We start from the raw sequence: 21891 nt of genomic DNA on the forward strand, positions 1-21891 counted from the left end.
ATTCGAAGCAAAATGTTGCCTTTCGACGTAGCATTTATGACGCAATTTATCATGTGGTATACACACATTGTTTATGGGCACTACTAGATACACAGGCGTATCAACATCGCATACATAAATACAGACAGATCACACACGTATCAAAGTTAGTTTTCCTGATAAATGATTGGATTAGCGCCTTGGAACGGTCAGTAAAACACGAGCTCACTGGAACATAGCCTTGTACCAGTCATACATTTAACCATGGTTTTGTTTAAGACAATCGAAACACCTCGGGCATTTGCCATGGATTTGTATGGACGGTTTACAATGTCAGAACTCTACGTTTAACAACAATGCAAGTAGATCGCGTAGTAATTTCAATTTAGCAGTTACGCCGAAGGACTTTTTTCTTAAAAATCTTAATTATTTTTGCAATAATACACATCGATGGGAGTCAATTTGAACTTAGAAATACAAATTACACCCTAAAGCACTTCAATAAATTAATCATATTATTAATAATTTTCGAACTTCTTGTACTGATGCAAAGACATACATCTGAGTTGTTTTCGATGGAAAATGGCCGAGTTGTTCCGATTGGTTTGAAGACACGCGGATCAGAGACTAAAAAAAATCAACGAGAGACACACGTCACAAGACAACACTACCCAATAAGTGACGTGATTGAGGGGAAGATGATCCTTTCATTGAAACTATTAAGCAATACAACAGTGATTAATAAAGTCAGATAAATGAGAAAAAATACTGTTTTGTAATTGTACATTTATTGTTGCAAATGCTTACAAATATTTACAAACTAGCACACAGGAATGGTTTAAACAAAATATTCTCCGGTTTAAATTCTTAAAGCCACATAGGACTTATTTTAAACAATTTATTCACTGGTTTAAATTCTTACAGCCACATAATTATGTAGGACTTATTTTTAACAATAAACGCTGCAGTTTAAATTCTTAAAGCCGCATTCTTATATCGGACTTATTTTTAACAATTTACTCTCACAGATTGGCCATTTTAACAACGTTTTCATTTTTTGTCTTGGAATAAGCATTTTTTTCGTAAATATCTGCAAACTAAAGATATAAGATTGCTGACAAAAAATCATATCGTGGATTTTCATATTTCCGTTCGAAAATTAATGTTTAATGACTAACGGTTGAAGAAAAATGCATAAAACATCAATTTTTGAACTTAAATATAAAAATCTGAGATCTGATTTTTTGTCAGCAGTCTTATATAACTGGGTTCCATAGATTTTCGCAAAAAATGGCTCGTTCCAAGACAAAAAAATAAAAAAATGTCAAAACGTTCAATCTGTGAGATTGCAGCTTTAAAGCCACATGGGAATAGTTTTAAACAATACACTCTCCGGGTTGTATGCTTTTTGAAGAACACTAAATGTAAACATATTCATATCTTTAATAAACGCAACTAATTGCAAAAGCAAACCAGTTGTTCCTCACAAATATATCACGCTTATTGTGTCCTTGTAGTGAAATGTACTTCTTTTTGCATTTTGCGTTTAAATTCTAAAAGTCACAAAGGAATAATTTGAAACAATACACTCTTCTGATGATTTTCAAATTTGTAAAGAGTAACATTAACCTTGCTCATACGTTTATATAAATACAACTGATGGAATATTTCTTAAGCTAAACGATTTTGTCCTCTCAAAGGTATCAGAGTATTTGTGTCCTGAATATGGAATGCATTTCTATTTGCATTGGGAATACTTTTCAACAATACAATATTCGTGTTTAAATTCGTAAAAGTAATTCAAACGTTTTATATAAACATTACTGGAGAAAAATATATGTTTAAAGCAAAACGAATTGGTCCTCTCAAGGTATCAGGTATCACGGTACATATGTCCATAAAGTGGAATGTATTTCTATTTGCATATAAACTACCTTTATAAAATAGAGTATGGATTACATTCCTGAAGAATAACACTAGCCCAAAGGAATGATTTGCACAAATAACAATAAACAAAATAACTATACACGTATTCATATCTTTCAATACATATAATTCACTAAAATTTTATAAAGTAAAACTATTTAGTCTTTTTAAAGATATCACATTACAGCTTGGGCCAGTATTAAATATTGATCTTATCCTTATCATTAGACATGCCTCAGTGATTCCATGCAGCCTATTGGTCAGCTAAATATACAGGCCAATCAAAACATAAAGTAAAACTATTTAGTCTTTTTAAAGATATCACATTACAGCTTGGGCCAGTATTAAATATTGATCTTATCCTTATCATTAGACATGCCTCAGTGATTCCAATATTGGTCAGCTAAAAATACAGGCTAATCAAAACACTAAGTTTCTAATCTTAGTTTTAAGTTCAATATAAGTTGTTTATTGAATACGGTCCAAGGTGTCTTTCAATGCAAATGTTTTTCATTTGATTTTGGAATAATTTTAAATAATACACTATTTGCATTTAAATGTGTCAAGAATTACATTTAGGACATACCACAGTCCAAAAGTCGTTTGAGAGACAAAACAAATACTTGCTTAAAAAATCATTTTTAAATAGTTTTAAGGTACAATATTTAGCAAGTATAATACATTTTAACGTTGCAAGGAGATGAGAAAAGATTACAAAGGAAAACTTTATCAGATTTCCATGCAAAAAGCATTCACATTTTCCCAGAAATGTCTGTATACAAAACGTATACAAAACGGACATGTGTTTGTCAAAATAGTCAGTACTACCTAATCAGCAATAAGCTTTGTGGTGATTGCATTTATTTTAAGAAAGTTATTCGCACACTTGTAGCCAGGAAATGAATTTAATCCACTATTTTTCATTATTTTTGTGTATATCATCAAAAACGTATACAAAACGGACATGTGTTTGTCAAAATAATCAGTACTACCTAATCAGCAATATCTTTAAGCTTTGTGGTGATTGCATTTATTTTAAGAAAGTTATTCGCACACTTGTAGCCAGGAAATGAATTTAATCCACTATTTTTCATTGTTTTTGTGTATATCATCAAAACCCCGCGAGACATTGTTGATTAAGTAATATGTTGCATTTTGACACAAAACAACGTTATATTGACAACATACATTTCCGAAAAAATGCGAATTTTTTTTTATCTTAAACCTTATAAAATCTTCTTTCGTAAAACTTTGCCAACTCCTTACTATCCAAAACCATGTCACAAGGGAAGTTTGATTTACTCCCGAAAAAGATCGTTCCTCAAAACTGACTCAAACATAAACTTTTGAAACGTACTTTTTTTCCTTCCCCACCCACTTTTGCACTGTGGAAGACCCTTAACTTTGTTCATACGCGTATAACTGATAACACATTTCTAAATCAAAATGATTTGGTCCTCTAAAATGTACCCCTTTCAATACGTGTGTCTTTAAGTGGAATGTATTTCTATTTGTTTGTTGGTAAATGATACTGAATGATACTGAATGATTACAGACGACAACTTCAACGTTGTAGCAAAAACTGATAACCGTAGGGAAATAAAATAATGAGCAGACACTGGTTAATTAAAACAGGGATGTATTTAGAAAATGCTAAGGGTATATCAATCAATAAAAACAAGGAAATAAAACATGGAAAAAACGTTATACTTTTTGAGATAAAAAGGCTAAATATAATACAAGTGCATGCTGCTATGCGAACAGTGGGATCTAAAAATGAAAAACAGCAGGATCGTGCGATGTAAAATTAACGTAATCCCATCAATTAATAAACACACTGATTCAGACTACTGCGTTTAAAAAAATGTTTAAACTTAAAGGGACTAGACACCAGATGGTCCAAAAATCGGCAAATACAGTATTCCCTCAAAACAATCATATAGACTTGTCCATGCGAGCTAGTAGGTTGCCGATAACACATTATTAAAAAAATAAACGCAACCATCCTGTTGCTGTCTCATATGAGTTTTCCCGTTTAAAAAATTCAACCATATCTGTGAACAACTCCAGTGAATTTCGAATTGGAAAAATGCGCAAACACTGCAAGAGATGCTCGTTTCGTAAGCAATGTCATACATCAGTAAGTACGATTTATTGTGTTGTACACAACTATGTCCATTTTATGTAAGTGTTTAACAATTTTCTTTGTTTTTTCTTGCAATTGTTTGACCCGGTGTCAACTCCTTTTAATATACGATGCCAATGTATTACACATTGGTAACGCGTAAGAAGTTATGTATTTTATGAACTAAATTGAACGACAAATGTTTCATAATTGGTGTTCGAGATTATATTTTGTCTAAAAGGATGGTAAATCAACAATCAGCCGTTTTTGATGTTCACCAGTTAAATTTAAACAGAGGCTGGGTTATTAGACAAAATATAATATCAAACACTCAGTCAGCTACAATGTTACAATTAGTAAGCATTTATCAAATAAAAGGGCCAGGCCTCTACGACACTCTAGGCCTATTAGTTTGGTAAATGCATACTTGTAACCTTTTAACATTAAATAATAACGTACGGATTGAGGAGAAACCTTAAGAAAAACAAATAACAATGCCTCTCTCCTTAGCTCCTAATGTTTTAATTGCTATCTGGAAATATTGTGTTTTACGTCTTCATGTTCAAATTCCAAACAAATATAAATACTGTAAAAAGGGCACTGCCACAGTAACGAATTACTACTTAGCTAATACTGAGTGCTAACATTACTGATGTAATCGAAACTCACCCGCTTAACAAACAGCAATAACAAAAAAATACCAATAATATATAAAAGTAATCGAATCACTACTTTGCTTATATTTCAATGCTATCATTACTTACTTATATAATATGAAAACTAATATAACTTTCCTGCATAAACATTTACTCTATACGACCATCTTGTAATGCGAAACAATAATACACGGAAACTAAAAATTACTATCCTTTATAAAAATATATTCTAAACGAACATCAGGTTATGCAACAATTCTAAACGAACATCAGGTTATGCAACAATTCTAAACGAACATCAGGTCATGCAACAATTCTAAACGAACATCAGGTTATGCGACAATTCTAAACGAACATCAGGTCATGCGACAATTCTAAACGAACATCAGGTTATGCGACAATTCTAAACGAACATCAGGTTATGCGACAATTCTAAACGAACATCAGGTTATGCGACAATTCTAAACGAACATCAGGTTATGCGACAATTCTAAACGAACATCAGGTCATGCAACAATTCTAAACGAACATCAGGTCATGCAACAATTCTAAACGAACATCAGGTCGTGCAACAATTCTAAACGAACATCAGGTCATGCAACAATTCTAAACGAACATCAGGTCATGCAACAAGTCTAAACGAACATCAGGTCGTGCAACAATTCTAAACGAACATCAGGTCATGCAAAACAATATAAGAGAAAAAAACGGAAAACAGTATGTTAAAGAAGATAAACATAAATTATCTGGAAACATAACACTAAAAACTCCAGGTCCCAATTTCTCGCAACATTTGAGCTACCTCCTGATGCTATTAAATAGTGGTATATTTTGTTGAATGTCCTAACACTTAACATGGTGAACTACATTCTAATGCTATTAAATATTGGTATATTTTGTTGAATGTCCTAACACTTAACATGGTGAACTACCTTCTAATGCTATTAAAGATTGGTGTATTTCGTTGAATGTCTTAACACAGAACAGGATTAACGCCCTTATTTCGGTCAAGGTCAATTCTGTGTATCGTCTTCAGGTGGGTGTTATACGGTCCATTTTGAGCGAAGCTTTTCTCACAGAACTGACACTTATAAGGTTTTTCGCCGGTGTGAGTTCTTAAATGAACCCTCAAGTCTGCAAATCTAGCAAATCCTCGACCGCAATACGAACAGACATGCGGTCGTATATCTGAATGCGTTGTCATGTGTCTTTGCAACGACCCACTTTGGTTGAATTCCCTATCACATGATGGACATTTATACGGTGTATCCCCACTATGAACTCTTAAATGACACATCAGGTTTGATCTTGTTGTGAATGTCTTGTGACAGATAGGACAATCTCTGGCCTTGTATTTGGTTGTCATTATCGGTGGTAGGTATAACTCCTCACACTGCTTGGTGAAAAGATCGCCATTGCTTTCAGCTTCGTCTGATGTGACCGTGTAATTACCATGCATTATCTGTTCATTAGAGGATGGACCGATACCTGTATTCGAAGTAAAGGAGGTTTGTTCTCCACTGATCGTCGATGTGGACAAGGCAGTCATGCCTATCCTAGGCCCCTGTTCCCGAGGTATAGTATTTTCAACGGCATTGTGGTTAATAGTGGTTTCACCAGCTGTGTGGTTCACGGTGGTATCGCCGGCTGTGTGGGTCATGGTGGTATCGCCGACTGTGTGGTTTAAAGCATATACACTGGCTGTGTGGTTAAAGTTGGTTTCTTCAACTGATTGGTTTAAGGTATGCACACTGGTTGCGTGATTTAAGGTGGTTTTAACGGTCATGAGGTTTATGGTATGTTCACTGGCTGTGTGGTTCAAGGTGTTGTAACTGGCTGTTTTGTTCAAGATCGTTCCATTGGCTGTGTGATTTAAGGCAGTTTCATTGACTGTGTGGTTCAAGGTGGTTTCGCCATGTTTCTGGCGATAACCTCCTTTTGACTTTTGGAGCAGGAAAGGGGTGTAATCTAATTCATCAACTTGCTTCTTAAGGTGTGTACCCATGCTCCCATTTACTGCTGCAATGTTGTCAAATTGTTGAGGGCCCATCACTTTGTTAATATCTTCACCATCATTAGAATCATTTATAGTTATCTCGTAATCCGGTTTCTGTGAATGGAACGTTTCGGGTGTAATGCGGGTAACAAAAGTATGCCCCATGGACAGAGGATTAAATTCCGGCGAGTTGTACCCACTGTCACTGAGATTTTCAACAGCCTGAATATCTGGACGTTTTTCAATATCTATACAGTTTAAGTTATTCCTGCTATTAAAATTGTTGATACTGAGCGCTCTGTTTCTATCGCTCTCTCTAAACCCACCAGTGACCTTACTGGGTGTAAGTGCACTATTTGTAGTACTTAATCCGGTATTTGCAATTCCACTTGCTACAGTGCTAACGCCAAGGCTCATATCTATAATACGCGTTTCAGCGTCTTTAATTTCATGATTACCTTTTTCATTAATTTCTGCGGTTCTTTCTTCCGACCTAACAAGTTGATTAGGATAGATATTCTTTCTTCTCCTTTCCCTCTCATACAAGGGAACTTCTTTCATTTTACTTTGATGACTTTTCATCGCTGCAGCTTTTTCTTCCGCTTTCTTTTCTTCCAGCAATTTCAGTTGCTTTGCTGCTTCCTCTTTCTCCTTCTCTTCCTGTTCTTTCTGTAATTTCAATTTCTTATCCCATTTCTTTTTCATTCTCAACTTTTCAAACGTCTCTCTCCACAGGTCTTGCTCAGTAATTATTTTCCGGTACATCATGCTGTCAGATTTCTCAGACTGGAAAAGCATTGACTGCTTCCGTCGTATTTTAACTTTTGCTCCCTCGTGTTTCTTATTCAGATGATCTTGTAGGGGACCGTATTGTGTGAATTTCTTTGCACATATTTCACATTCATACAATCTTTCTCCTATGTGAGCCCTTACATGAGTTTGCAAATCTTGAAATCTCGAAAACGCTTTGGTGCAGAGCCTACACAAAAACGGTCGTTCCTGCGTATGGACAAGCTGATGCCTTTCGAGAGTATACTTTTGTTTAAAGAGTCTATCACAATGCGGACATTTGTGCGGCCTATTACGACTACAAATCTTCATGTGTTTTTCAAGCGTACCAAGGTAGTGATATTCGCGATTGCAGACATTACATTTATGACTCCCAGGCGTATTATAGGCATTAGGAATTCGTCTTGACCATCTACGCCTTTGCCTCTTTTCTTCTCCCATCTTATTATTACTGGTTTCCTTTACTGGTGCTCTTTTCTGAAACTGAGGACTTAAAGGCACGAATAATGAATATCTCGGTTGAGCTACTTTATTTACGATACTTATGACTGTTTGCTCAACATCGGCACTATTAGTATTTGTAAAATCCGCACTCCCTTGTTTAACTCCAGTCTTAACTGCTAAGTTGTCTTCCCTTGCAAATCCAACCTTATTCTCTTCAACGTCATTGATATATATCACACTTCTGCTATCAACTTCGCATTGACCGTTTTGAACTTTCCCGTCATATTCTACTTCTTGGGACATTTCATATTCTTCGGTGTCTTGTTTAACATCTTTGTCCTCAAGAACAACATTAGAAGAGTCTTTTCTTACTTTATTGGAATCATCCCATATAGCAGAAGTTTTAGCACCTTTGTTTTCAATTATCAGATTTAAAATTTCAGCTTTATCTTTAGTGCAATCACCAATAGCAAAAGTGTTATTATTATCATTTGTCATGCTTTTGGTTTTAATGTCATATGCTGCATCTACAAGAACTTCAGTTGATTCATCATCTTTGACTAGCTTACATGTTTCGACATAAAGATGCTTATTTGACTCTATTTCATTTTCTTCAACATATAATACTTGCTTTTCAACTTTGAAGTCATCTTCGACCAGCGTGTCTGTTTGTTCTTCATCTTTTACTTCTGTCACATGCTTTTCAATTTTGTGGTCATCGTCAGCCAGAGATGTGTCTGTTTGTTTTTCGTCTTTAAATTCTGCTTCATACTTTTCAACTTTGCAGTCATTTTCCACTAGTATGTCTGATTCGTTTTCGTTTTTAAGTTCTGTCACATGCGTTTCAACCATGCGGTCAACTATAGCCAGTGAGTATGTTTGTTCTACGTTTTTAACTTCTGTCATATGCTTTTCAATCTTGCAGTCACCTTCGACCAGGGTGTTTATTTGACCTCTGTCGTCAACTTCTATTACATGCTTTTCCACTTTACAGTCATCTTCGACCAGAGTGTCTGTTTCCTCTTCGTCTTTAACTTCTGTCACATGCTTTTCAACTTTGAAGTCATCTTCGACCAGCGTGTCTGATTGTTCTTCGTCTTTAACTTCTGTTGGATGTTTTTCAACGTTGCGGTCATATACAACCAAAGTGTCTGCTTGATCTTTGTCTTTCATTTCTGACATATGGTTTTCAACCTTGCATTCATCTTCGACCCGAGTGTCTGTTTGTTCTTCGTCTTTAACTTCTGTCACATGCTTCTCAACTTGGTGGTCATCTTCGACCAAAGTGTTTGTTTGATCCTTATTGCTTATTTTATTTTTTATTCCACAACTTTCAGTTTCATTCTCCTCTTGTTGTCCGTTTATATATTGCACATGCGAAGGCAAATGCTTTCTCAGTTGCATAAGAGAAGTAAATTGTAAGGGACATCTTTCGCAATTAAACAATTTCGTTAACCTTTTTCTTCTTGATTTTCTATTATTGTTTGGTGCATTCTTATCTTCTTTCACTCCCTCTTTGTTATGTTCTCTTCCTTCACGTCTGTCACCTGCAAATTCTACGACTAACTGATTTTTATTTTCTTCTATTTTGTTTATTTTTTTCATTTCGCGGTCTCTATTTAATTCAGTTTTCCTTTCAACATCTCCAGGTCCAGCATCTGAGAAATTGCAGCTCTTTGGCGTATTGTTCACAGTTTTAATACATGTTTTCCCAATTCCATCATTTCTGTCCATTTTCTCAATGTGTTCATTTGTTTTAAAAGAACTATTTTCACACCCTTGATCAACATCATCAGTGTTTATTAACTGAGAATATTCATTGTTTTTGCTTACGTTTTCATTCGTATGCATAGAATCAGACTCTGAATTATCCATACATTCTTTTTTGTCAATGTCTTGTTTTACAACTTCTTCATTATTTCCATTGTTTGGTTGTACTTCTAAAACGGAACTAGCTACTCCTTTATTCGGCTCATCTTTGGAACTAGTATTTCTTTCAGTGAGGAAACTCAAACTACTGTCGTTTTTAAAGTCATCCGTTTCAACCAGTACCCACTTAAATTCTTCAAATATGCTACTTGCAGTTTTACTATTATTTTCCTGATTTTTAAAATTCACTCCAATACCATTTAGTTCATCAGTGCCACTTCCATTGTTATCAAAAGATCTGTCCGACATATTTTCACTTTCAAAACTATCTGTTAAGCTTGAATTACTGATCTGATACAAGGAACTGTCAGAGGCAACCTTTGTAAGAAAACCGCTATCAGCTATATCGGTTTGATTATCTCCATCCATTCTTTTCTCAAATGGATACCTCGGCAATGTTCGTCGTATTAATTTTGATTTCTCTGGTGACATACGCCCTTCTTTTTCATGAATTTCCCTATGCTTTATTAACGGTCCATTTTGTGTAAATGCTCTTCCACACACTTCACACACGTATGGTTTCTCTCCGGTGTGTATTCGTGTGTGTGTCTTCAAGTCATCGTATCGAGCAAATGGCTTCCCGCAAAATTTGCATTCAAACTGTTTTATTCCCGTATGCGTAACAAGATGTCTTCGCAGAGAACTGTTCTGTGTAAAGCATCTCTTGCAAATTTTACATTCAAATGGTCTTTTACCTGTATGAGTTAGAATATGAGCTTTCAAGTTTGTTCCCCCAGAGTACATTTTGTTGCAATAAGGACATTCAACCATTTTCTTATCCTCATGGATCCGTCTATGAATCAGATACTCTTTCTTTCTTAGGAAGTATTTATCGCACGCCTTACAGAAATATTCTGGCTTCATTCCTGAATGGTTAATCAATATGTGTTTTTCTCGATTCTTCTCTTTCAAGAACGGCTTGCCACAACCTTCAACAGGACAGATAAATTGTTTCACAGTTCCTGCTATTTCGTTTATATACTGCGTGTGCTCCTCCCCACAATTCGCCATATCATCGTACTGCCTCTCAGGTCCATATTTATTGAAGTTATCCACACGCATTTTTCCGGCTTCTTCAAACAGTAAATCAATCCGTGCCCTCTTGTTTAGACTTGAAACAATTCCAGCTTTAAAATACTCATTATCTTGTTCTTGCACTTCAGCCTTAATTTCAGACTCTCCTGTTTCAAACTCACTTTTGTCATTCCAGGCACTGTTTCGTTTTATATATTTTGTTGGACTACCCTTCCTTTTCGATCCGTTTCTTGCTCCTTGACTTTGTTCTGTCTTTTGTTCTTTGACCATCAATTGTGAACCTGCTGTTATGTCTGGTTCAATTTTCACCTTTGTCAAATCAACTTCAATTGTTTCCTTCGCGTTCGCTAACATTAGTTTATCTTCTGTGACAGCAAGATCACTATGGCTTAAATGGTGCTCGTGAGGAGCATTTTCAAGGCTCTGAACTTTAGAATCATTGTGCAAAATATTTTTGTAATCATTTACAATGCATGATGGCATTGCTATTGTGCTTTGGGTGGGAATGCTCTGGGATTGTTGCATATTATTTTTCTTAGCTTTCTTGTCAGGAACGATTGCTTTGGTCTTATTGATCATATTAAACTGTTCATTGTTTCCAGCTATCACCAAGTCATCATATTTAACCTCAATGTATGGCAGAACATTTGGTCCCAGCTTGGCTAATTTTCTCTGATGCGAAGAACTCACGTGTGTCTCAATCTTTTTCATGCTGTTTAAAAGTTTGTCACAAAACATACACTTGAAGCAATGCTGATGCAATTTTAAATGGTTGTTAAGCCTTACTTTTGATACAAAAAACATGGAACAAATCTGACATTGATATCCCGGTTTTTCTTTCGTTGCTTTCTTCTGTTTCTTCTGAACAATTTCATGAGCTATCAAATGCTGCCGATACTCGTCTTCTGTGTTTAATTTCATGTCACAAGTTATGCAATTAAACTTATTAACTTCTTCCAATGTTGATCTTAACCCGTCAGTTTTGCACAAATCGTCATATTCATTGTCAGTGTCAATCTCAATAACTATCTGTGGATTGTCAAAACTTTCGTCTTTGTAAAGATCATGGTCTCCCTTCATATGTTCATACATTTCAATCAATTTTGTAAATTGCTCTGGACATGCAGGGTTTGGGCATTGAAAGTACTTTCTATCCGGGTGTGTTTGGATATGCTCAGTTAGATCCTTTTCATCTACAAACTTTTTGGAACAAAATATGCATTTGTATATTCTACAGTGTGGATGCTTGAATTCCATGTGTTTTACCATTTTTACGTAGTCCTTGTAATGGTTCCCACACAACGCACATTTGATCAAATGTTTGCGCGCATGTGATATTAAATGCTGTTGCAGTCCACTGAATGAACTTGTCTGGTAATCGCACATTGTACACTTTCGATTTCCAAGTGTTTGATTGTTTTCTTCACCATTGTCTTTGTCCCCTGGCAAAGTCTGGCTTAGATCCATGGCACTTTTTTTCTAGGTTCTTTTAACACATTTATATATAATTGTGAATACGGACATTTTTGATGTATTCCCTGTGAGTCATTTAACTACCAAATTCTGGGAAGGGAATTATTTTTCCTCGATGCTTCATTATGCTATTTCACATCGTCACTTTGAAGGCGGCTGAAGGTGTCGGGTACCTTCTCTAACTTGTCGCGTCCTGAAAAAGATAAATATAATTGCATACAACATTGTATCATCTGAATATGACAGTTTTAAAAATGAAGAAGAAAGGAAACTTATTTTTATTGAGTTTGTGAATTTAGATACTTTATTTTATCTTTTCAATGAGACCCTTGATTTAATGATTTCCTTCTTAACTGGAATTCCTTATCCCAGTAAAACTGTCTTTTTAAAAAAAATGAAAAATATCCCACTCTCCTACCCCTAATAAAATACCATTTTCAAATATAAGGCACTCATGAATAAAATATAACTTAAAAAGCATTGTCTAACTTATCTCGCCATTTTACCTAAACTCACAATAAATCTTAATCATTTACTACAGTCAGAATTAGTTCAATGTTTGTAGCATGAAGTTTTTGTATCCTTAGGCACTAAATGTAAGTCTAAAATAAGCTTAATAATGGTTTATGATAAATGCTATGGTGATCAAAGATCTCAAAGCGAACTATACAGCTATACACGATACAATTAAATGCACAACCAACCGTCACAAACTTGGACAAATGCCTTTAGGGTACTTAATTTCAAACATCGCCGCGACAGCCTTCATACTTCGCTAGCTAAGATAACTGTACAATAATAGGGTTGCATGTACTGTGATGCGGTCGGTTGAACATCAAGTATTGCTGTATATTTAATATACGGATCATAGCACGTTATCTTGTTATTTTTTATTCTTCCGCCACTTAAGATCACTTATGGTTTACATCTCGCTAAGTGTAGAAAATTTTATATTTCTATATGGAGTGACCTCGATTGAATAATCTTACGGATAAGCGTAAGACCTTAAGTTATCTAAATGGCCATTTTATATATGCTTTTCTAAATCCTCATGTACATTTTATCATGTGATTGCAGATTTAATTACAACAGCAGTATGAACGTGTTGTATTATATGTTTTTCGATGATTTATAAAGATTTATCAGTAAAATAAAAATTATATTTAACTGTTTCAAACAGTGAATTAACTTTTTGATATTTTTCACTGTTTTGAAATTTCAGCCCGCTCTCACTTCCAAATCAAACGTGAGCGCACACAGGGATGGGTCACAATTTCAACGACGTCATTTTCGAAATGGCGCAACGTTAGCATACAATTTGGCGCGCTTTTCTACAATTAAATATCATTTTACAGTCGAAACTCGTTGGCTCGATATCCTCGTTGGCTCGAACCAAATTAAAAGGACCGATTTTTATTTACTCTTTGTTCATATAAATTTCGATCGGATGGCTCGATATCTTGAGGGTCGATATTTCTCCACGCTCGAAGTCGTTTTCGCGGTCCCAAACAAGAATTTCACACTTTGATTTGTTTGCATGGGTCGATGTCATTTTCGTGGGTTCAGTTAAGAATCTCACACCTTGATTTGTTTGATTGGCTTCATTTAGCACAAGGCGCTAATCGATTAAAATTGCTTGACTGATATTATAATTATTATCGAATTTAAATGGTTTAACAGTTTGAATAAACATGCCATCACTTTAAGTTCTGTCTCTAATTGTTATCCATCCCTAAATTACTATACAGTTTGATATAACTTATTAAGCTATGTTTGTGTTTACAATTGCTTGTTTTTGCATAAATGTATTTTTATTATAAATAAAAAATAAAATTATATTTTCTAATAATCGAATAAGTCATATAACGAAATCTAGGGTGCGTAACTATGCCAAATAAATACTCTTCCTTCTCTTGCGGGGATAGCGTAGCCAATAACAAACGAGGTAAATAAGACTTTATGTAACAAATGAAAAAATAGCATTCTGTAAGTAATCCCGCTTGGCTCGATATTCTCGAGGCTCGAAGTACTTTGCCCGGTCCCTAGAATATCGAGCCATCGAGTTTCGACTGTATATACTTTTTAGGCATGTAATTAAAATAAAGATTGTTGGTTTCGGTGGACGATAGCAATATATTTTAACTCGTAAACACCGCGCTACGCCACTCGTGAAATATAGTGTTTGTTGCTTACTCGGTAATGTATTTAAACGATCATTCACTGAAACAAACAATTGTCATTCATATTTTAATACTTGGGCCCATCTTGTCCCTTGTCACTCTACCCCTATGTACGAATAAGTGCACGAAGGCCTCACATAACATATAATATGAACTTATTATAAACAGCTAGCACGATCGGCGGCGAAAAATTAACATTGAGATTATACTGGTTTTGGGTTTTACTCTAATTAATATCACATTAGTGACACATTTAAAAATAGAACAGTCTGTAAATTTCGCTCAATTATGGTAAGACTTCACAATGAAACATTTAAAAAAAGAACAGTCTGTAAATTTCGCTCAATTATGGTAAGACTTCACAGTGACACATTTAAAAATAGAACAGTCTGTAAATTTTGCTCAATTATGGTAAGACTTCACAGTGACACTTCTAAAAATAGAACAGTCACTTACTTTCTCTCATTCATGGAACGGTTTCACAGTATACCAATTTGTTAATTACTCTCAATTATGGTAAGATTTCACAGTGCCACATCTAAAAATAGAACATTGTGTTAATTGCTCTAAATCATTGAAAAAACGGATTGTCAGTGCATAAATAAGACATAAAGGAATATAAAAACTGCATTTGTAATTTAAGAAAAATACAAGAGCGAAAGGCACATTCAGTAATATAGTTATGGACTTGTTAGTAATTAAATACGATGGGGATAATCACAAGATTAAATAAGTTAATTCATCTAAGCTAACACGTCGGTCAATATTGCTCCACTGGTGAATATCACATCATAATTATTTTATAACTAAAAAGTCCATAAATAATAGTATAAAATTTTAAAGCGCTAAGTTACGTAATAATGTTATGTACTAGTATATACAATGACATTTTACATTATTCTGTTGTTGTTGTTTTTTAAATTATAATGTGAATGTTTACATCGACAGCAGCTTGTATGAATAAACGTTGTTCCGGGAGAGTACCGGACCGATACATAAATACAGTTCATCATTTTTATTTAAGGCAATAACATTTCTGGAGCGGTGGAAAAAAAGAGGGGAAGGGCGGGGATGGAAATCTACCAATTAATTTGTAGTCGCCTCAAAACCAAGCTTGAAATAAAGTTTCCAACGCATGCACAGTTGGAATGCTTAATACCGATTGAATCTACTAATCTGTGACAAATATCTTATAAGTTTAAGTTACTCTATTTTGTTCAATATCTTAAACCGTTTGCTAAAGCGTATACGAATCTTTCAACTGATAAATACCAATCCAAGTTTACCTTTAGAATTCATTCTCTCTATACTTTGTAACTATACAAACTTGGGACAGGCTTTACCTCTATCGTACGGCTAAAATTGGCAATCATTGAATCAATATTCCAATACTTAACGGTTGTAGCACTGATATTGAACGCATTTCTTTGTAATCGGTGAATCATATACATTAAAATTGATCTTTAGACATTCTTGTATTGTATTGACACTCAAATTACAGTTAACGGTTAAAGAAATATTTGTATAGCGCTTTGGTGGGCATTTTGAAATAAACGCATATTCAATATTAATTATTTTACCTCATGTTAAGATAGCTTGCATTTTTGAAATATATATATTTTTAAGGTGTCCGACTCACATATATGTAAGATTTGGAAGCATGGAGACCCTATATTATTTTGTTATTATTTAAAAGGAGTTTATGTGCAGAAAAATAAAATACCAAAATTTAACCTACAAACATATAACAATCTAGCGTCGTTGGCCTCGAAAGATTGCGAACTAGGTCATTCAACGTCCGATTGGTTGAAAAAGAGAGCAAGTTTACAAACTGCAATATTTTAACATTATGAATCGAAATAAAACTGTATTTTATTTGGATTTAAACATATCGTTTATTATCCATACACATGTAATAATAACATATGAAAGTCGATATAGGATAGGTGAATTAACAATATACAGGAATGATTATTATAATGCATAAAATATGTTAGCAATTTTATTAATAATGAAAAAACACACATACAAATACGAACATAATAATACATGTAAAAACTATTACAATTACATTATGTATAATGCATGTTTTGTCGTTTAACCTAAATTATATAAGGACATAACTGTTTATGGGTCGGACTCCTTAAGACAGTCAATGTTAGATTTTTAGTATTACAAGTAGTTTAATGACAATGAAATAAATCTCATAACACTTATCAATTCCGATTGTTAAATAAGTACCATAGTCAGTTAACTAACTATTGTTTTATTCTCACTATAAACTTGTTAACGACATATACCACGATCATGAACTAGTGCATGCATTTATTTCTGTACTTAATACGTTTTAAGATTGGTTCGTATTGTTGTATATAATTATTTGATACCATTGTTTCAAAAGTTTAACATTTAAATCGTCCTCGGATGGAAATTAAGATTATATGTTTATGTACAGTCTAACCCCGTTGGCTCGAACTCACAGGAACTGGCCTAAATACCTCGAGCCTGGGAAAATTCGAGCCAAGCGGGAATGCTAACCTTCAGTAGAAGAAAGTCTTTTCTTAACATCCAGTTCGAGCCAACGAGGAATTCGAGCCAAGCAAGTTCGAGCGAACGGGGAAATCGAGCCAAGCAAGTTCGAGCCAACGGGGTTCGAGTGTACATGCCATAAGAAAACTGAAAATGGTATTCGTGTCCTGTTCAGGCCGTTTTCTAAGTAATTGAAAACATAATCGGCCGATTGTTTAGAACTTTGTAAAAGTTAACAACGTTGTTAACGTCAACTTTCAAATATGTATATCTTTGGAAGTTTAATGGATGCACTTGTGATCTGCAATAGTTATAATAAGATAAGAGACAACATGTTATCTGTACGTTTTTTTTTTAAATTGTTGAACTTATCATCAACTATTTAACGTTTTAAAGTTAACAACGATGTTGTTAATCACGTTGTTGTTAACATTTATAAAGTACGGAACAATCGGCCCTACTATGTTTTATGGATTTGAAAAGCCAAAGCCACTACGGCGCCTATTATAGACCATTACATCTACTGACTAACTGACGTTATCAATGTTTTGATGCTTCTCAAATGAGGATAAACGCACTGCAACTGTATTGTTGTTGTTCTTCGCGTTTATATGATAACAAAACTTTTATTTTTCTCGGCGTCAGACGTCATTTGGATGAATGGGATAACAATTGCCGACATGCACGAGACCCTCGTGCCCCCCCCCCCATTCGTGTCAGAGTTGACATGTTTATATTTATTAAAAAAAATCATTATGAATTAGAAAAACACCATCTACCATATTACTGTGTGTAAAAATATATATAAGTAAGTTTGTCACCAAGCAAAATACAGGCACGTGCATAACTTATGTACACGTGTCAACAGTTACCACATGAACACATACACTCAAACTGCTTTTCATTGGTACATATATACTTAATATTATCTACTATGTAACTGTGTAACAAAGTCTATAGAAGTACGAATGTCAGTCACGTGCACGATTTATTTACACGTGTCAACAGTTACAGTCGAACCTCGTTGTCTCAAACTCACAGGGACCGGAGAAAATACCTCGAGCCTCGAAAAATTCGAGCCAAGCGAGAATGCTTACCTTCAATATAAAAACGGTCCTTTACATCCAGTTCGAGCTAACGAGGAATTCGAGCCAAGCGAGTTCGAGCCAACGGGGTTCGACTGTACCACATTAGTACACCAGAATAATAACTAACATGTAACTGCCTGTGTAGTTTTAGTTATTTTCGTTGATATACTTACGTGCATCGAAATATTAACTTTCATGTAACTATTTATCCAATTTATACAAGCACGAATGTCAGCCACGTGTATGATTAAATTACAGGTCGATACAGAAACCACATAAACCTGTACAATTTAACTCAGCGAATGAGAAAACTGTTCAATAATATCTTTATTAACTTCCGAATAATATTCACAATTAAATGTTGCATATCGTGTCCCAAAGCTATTGAATTGAGGCAAATACAGCCACACCATGCATAATTTACACGTGTATACAGTTATCAAAGAGCGTGAACAAACAAGATTGCTCTTCAAAGCTATGTATAATCCCTTCACATAAATTCTGCTCTTGCTTTGAATGGGACATTATTCCCAATAATATGGCCACTTTTGTAACATTCAATGCTTAATTTAAACAAATATTACTCTAGCAGAGTACAGTATACTATTATAACAACTTATATAAGTATATATCCCATGTATGTTATACAAACAAACAAACATAAATCGTTAAACACTTACCCAAACTTAAACAGTGTCCTCCTCTCGTCTCCTTATTCACAAACACACATCCTATCGGTTCAAAACTCTTTCAGTAAACTAAAATCATAAATCTTAAAATCTCAACCTTAAGACTTTACAGATTACATTAAACAAGCCCGGTCCAAACAAGTTTACCCTTACAATCTGCACTCTATTGACAAACGCAAACGGCCCATTGATTTTCGCTATACAAGTATAGTATTAATTCTCCATTGTACGAGTTTACCGCTATAGGCCGTGTTACGGTGTGGTATGTGGGGTTTATCAACCCTGTTTTAAGCATGTTTGTACAGTATTGTAGCTGTGTAAGATTTTTATCGATATCTCTGTACTTTTTAAGGTGGTGGTTTAAGGCGATATACAGTGGACCATAAGATAGTGTACAGTGCAGTTTTACTTAAGTTATTTAAAGAGTCTTCATCGTATATTTATGTACGCATCGGCCATGCTTTAAGTATAAATGGTTAAAATTTGTTAGTATGTAAACTTACATAAAATGAATGGCATGATATGGCGCTGTCGCATAACCGTTTATATTGACAATGTTTAACTTTTTAGGCGGTCTACATACTAGAGTGTATGCCACCCAATCAGTAGACAAGCCACTGTTTATATATACCGGTTCACCTGATTTAAATCAAAAGCGTCTTTCTGTTGATTTACTGGAAAACATGTATTGACAAAATTTCTCATTGGAGAAAAAATATGTTGACCACTAACTATATTATGTCTGATATCAATATGTATTGCTAACTACGTTTATTACGATTTTAGATAAAAACATACTTTAATCAGGAGTTATTACCATAGCAAAGATTACCATGATACCCAGCGCTCAGGTTGTGTATAGCGTGGGGTTAAAATAGATACCTGCCACACATAACTGTCCCGCTTTCGCACTAAGTCGACACTTTAAATCAAAACAGAACAGAACAGAAGTTTATTTTGATTAAGACTTCAAAGTCTCTCATCATACAAACGATCACAGAAGTGTACACACACTAAAAAACAAACACTTACACATACATATAATACATTAAAAAAATAAAACAAAACATATAATAATACAAAGAAAACAAAATGGAGGGTAGTAATAAGTAGTTCAAAAAAACAGACTTGTTACTAATATATTTTCAAATTTGAAAAACCCTTACAACTTATTTAATGCTTTAGAACATATTTGTAGACAACTTATTATAAGTATGGTTAAAATATTTCCATTGGTCAAATTATTTCATTAATCTATGTTGTAAATGAACAGTTTTGACGCCCGATATGTAGTATGTTTTTATACAGAAATGTTAGCCAGACGCCGAAAACAATAAACTACAAACTTATTAATTTCATTTTTATTTATTTTTTACTTTCGAAATCTTTTTTATACAGACACAGAAACAACACTGCCTATAAACTCAATCAAAAAATCATCTTTCTAAGTTCATCGATAGTATGTAAAGGCTAACTAGAATAATTTTAACAAAATAAGCACTGGACTGAAACTTTACAGGTTGTATCAAGATGAATATTCCTGCAAATAAAGATTTTTCTGACAACTTATTTATCCAACAGTGTCATTCAGATTTGATAATTTATTTTAAAGCTGCACTCTCACAGACTGAACGTTTTGACAACTTTTTTTTGTCTTGGAACGAGCAAATTTTTGCGTAAATATCTGCTAACCAGTGATGAAAGACTGCTGACAAAAGATCGGATCGCAGGTTTTCATATTTCCATTCAGCAGTCAGCAGTCTTTCATCACTGGTTAGCAGATATTTACGCAAACATTTGCTCGTTCAAAGACAAAAAATATAAAAAATAAGTTGGAAAAACGGTAAATCTGTGAGAGCGCAGCTTTAACCCTACACATGATATTCAGGCAGATAGTATGTTGACGGAGTAAAGCACTTGTAAAAAATTGTAACGAATTCCAAAAAAAAAAACATATACAAAAGCGTTTGATCCTTACTTTTGATACGCCGGATTCCTGGACATTTCGGACTGTATTCCGGATGCAACCAAATATAAATGTCAGTAATAAAATGTGTCTTTTACAAAAAATCGTCAATATCACACACTTTTGAAGAATGTATTCATAATTGTCCTTGGGGGAGAGCCTTTGGTTCAAGGGACATAGTGTGTTCTAAATTTTATATTTTACGACTCTTCGACACCCAACAACGCCATTCACCTATATCATATATTACTATATTGTCTAATAATATGAGAATAGTACAACTAAAGAAGAAGACTATTTTAGATTGAAAGTGTAAACACATTTCTAAAAATAGAAAGGAAAAAGCAGGAATTATACGCGGCCAATTAGTACAGTCGAACCCCTGTTGGCTCGAACTCGCTTGGTTCGATTTCTTCGTTGGCTCGATCTGCATATTAAGGACATTTTTCTATCTACGGAAGGTAAGCATTTCCGCTTGGCTCGAATTTTCAGAACTGTTTGCTCGAGGTATTTTCGCTGGTCCCTTGGAGTTCGAGCCAACGGGATTCGACTGTAATATTGCTTCCATTTCCTAGCCCATTGGCGTATTACAATAAATTTGATGTAAACTTGTTGGGAATGTGCAAATGCACTTGCAAAATCTTGCATTGTACATTGTATATGTCATTTACCACTTGGATATTCATTTCATTATACTGATGTAAACAGAAATTAAATAAAGAAGTTTAAATGAAAAATATGTATGAATTTCAAAATTAGGGAGTTTTTATGATTTGTGGTTATTTCAAAAGTCGTTGTAGTGTGTTGATAATATCACTCGTTCCATGTAGTCGCCTTTAAAAAATATATAAACAACTAATTTTGGCGTAACCCAAGACTTTTCAAATTTATGCAATTGATAAATAGTGAAAGTTCAGTCGAATTAAAACATCTTGCCACATTTACTTTTAAGGCTTTTGAAATAAGACGCCATTTAGTATATGACTGACCTGCTTTTACCTATATTATTTGAATCGAATACATGTTTTCTCTCCCGACATGAAATTCTTCCTCCAAGTTGATAAGTTTCTTATTGCTTTTTGAATAT

At 34.3% G+C, this 21891-nt stretch overlaps 1 protein-coding gene across 3 annotated transcripts; it reads right to left on the reverse strand.

Moving 5' to 3' along the window:
• Positions 1-770: 770 nt before the first annotated feature.
• On the reverse strand, positions 771-18979 carry LOC128222155 (uncharacterized). Of its 3 annotated transcripts, XM_052931032.1 has the most exons (3): positions 18830-18979; positions 14989-15070; positions 771-12545 (listed from the first exon to the last, which is right to left on the reverse strand). In XM_052931032.1, exon 3 carries the CDS (start codon positions 12344-12346, stop codon positions 5660-5662), a length of 6687 nt encoding a protein of 2228 aa, XP_052786992.1. In that variant the 5' UTR covers positions 12347-12545; positions 14989-15070; positions 18830-18979; the 3' UTR covers positions 771-5659. The 3 variants fall into 3 exon arrangements, with proteins under 3 accessions (XP_052786992.1, XP_052786991.1, XP_052786993.1); XM_052931031.1 differs by lacking the exon at positions 14989-15070; XM_052931033.1 differs by lacking the exons at positions 14989-15070; positions 18830-18979 and adding an exon at positions 18323-18344.
• Between the last annotated feature and the right edge of the window lie 2912 nt (positions 18980-21891).

Source organism: Mya arenaria, chromosome 16, assembly GCF_026914265.1.
Source record: "Mya arenaria isolate MELC-2E11 chromosome 16, ASM2691426v1".
Lineage (NCBI taxonomy): Eukaryota > Metazoa > Mollusca > Bivalvia > Myida > Myidae > Mya > Mya arenaria.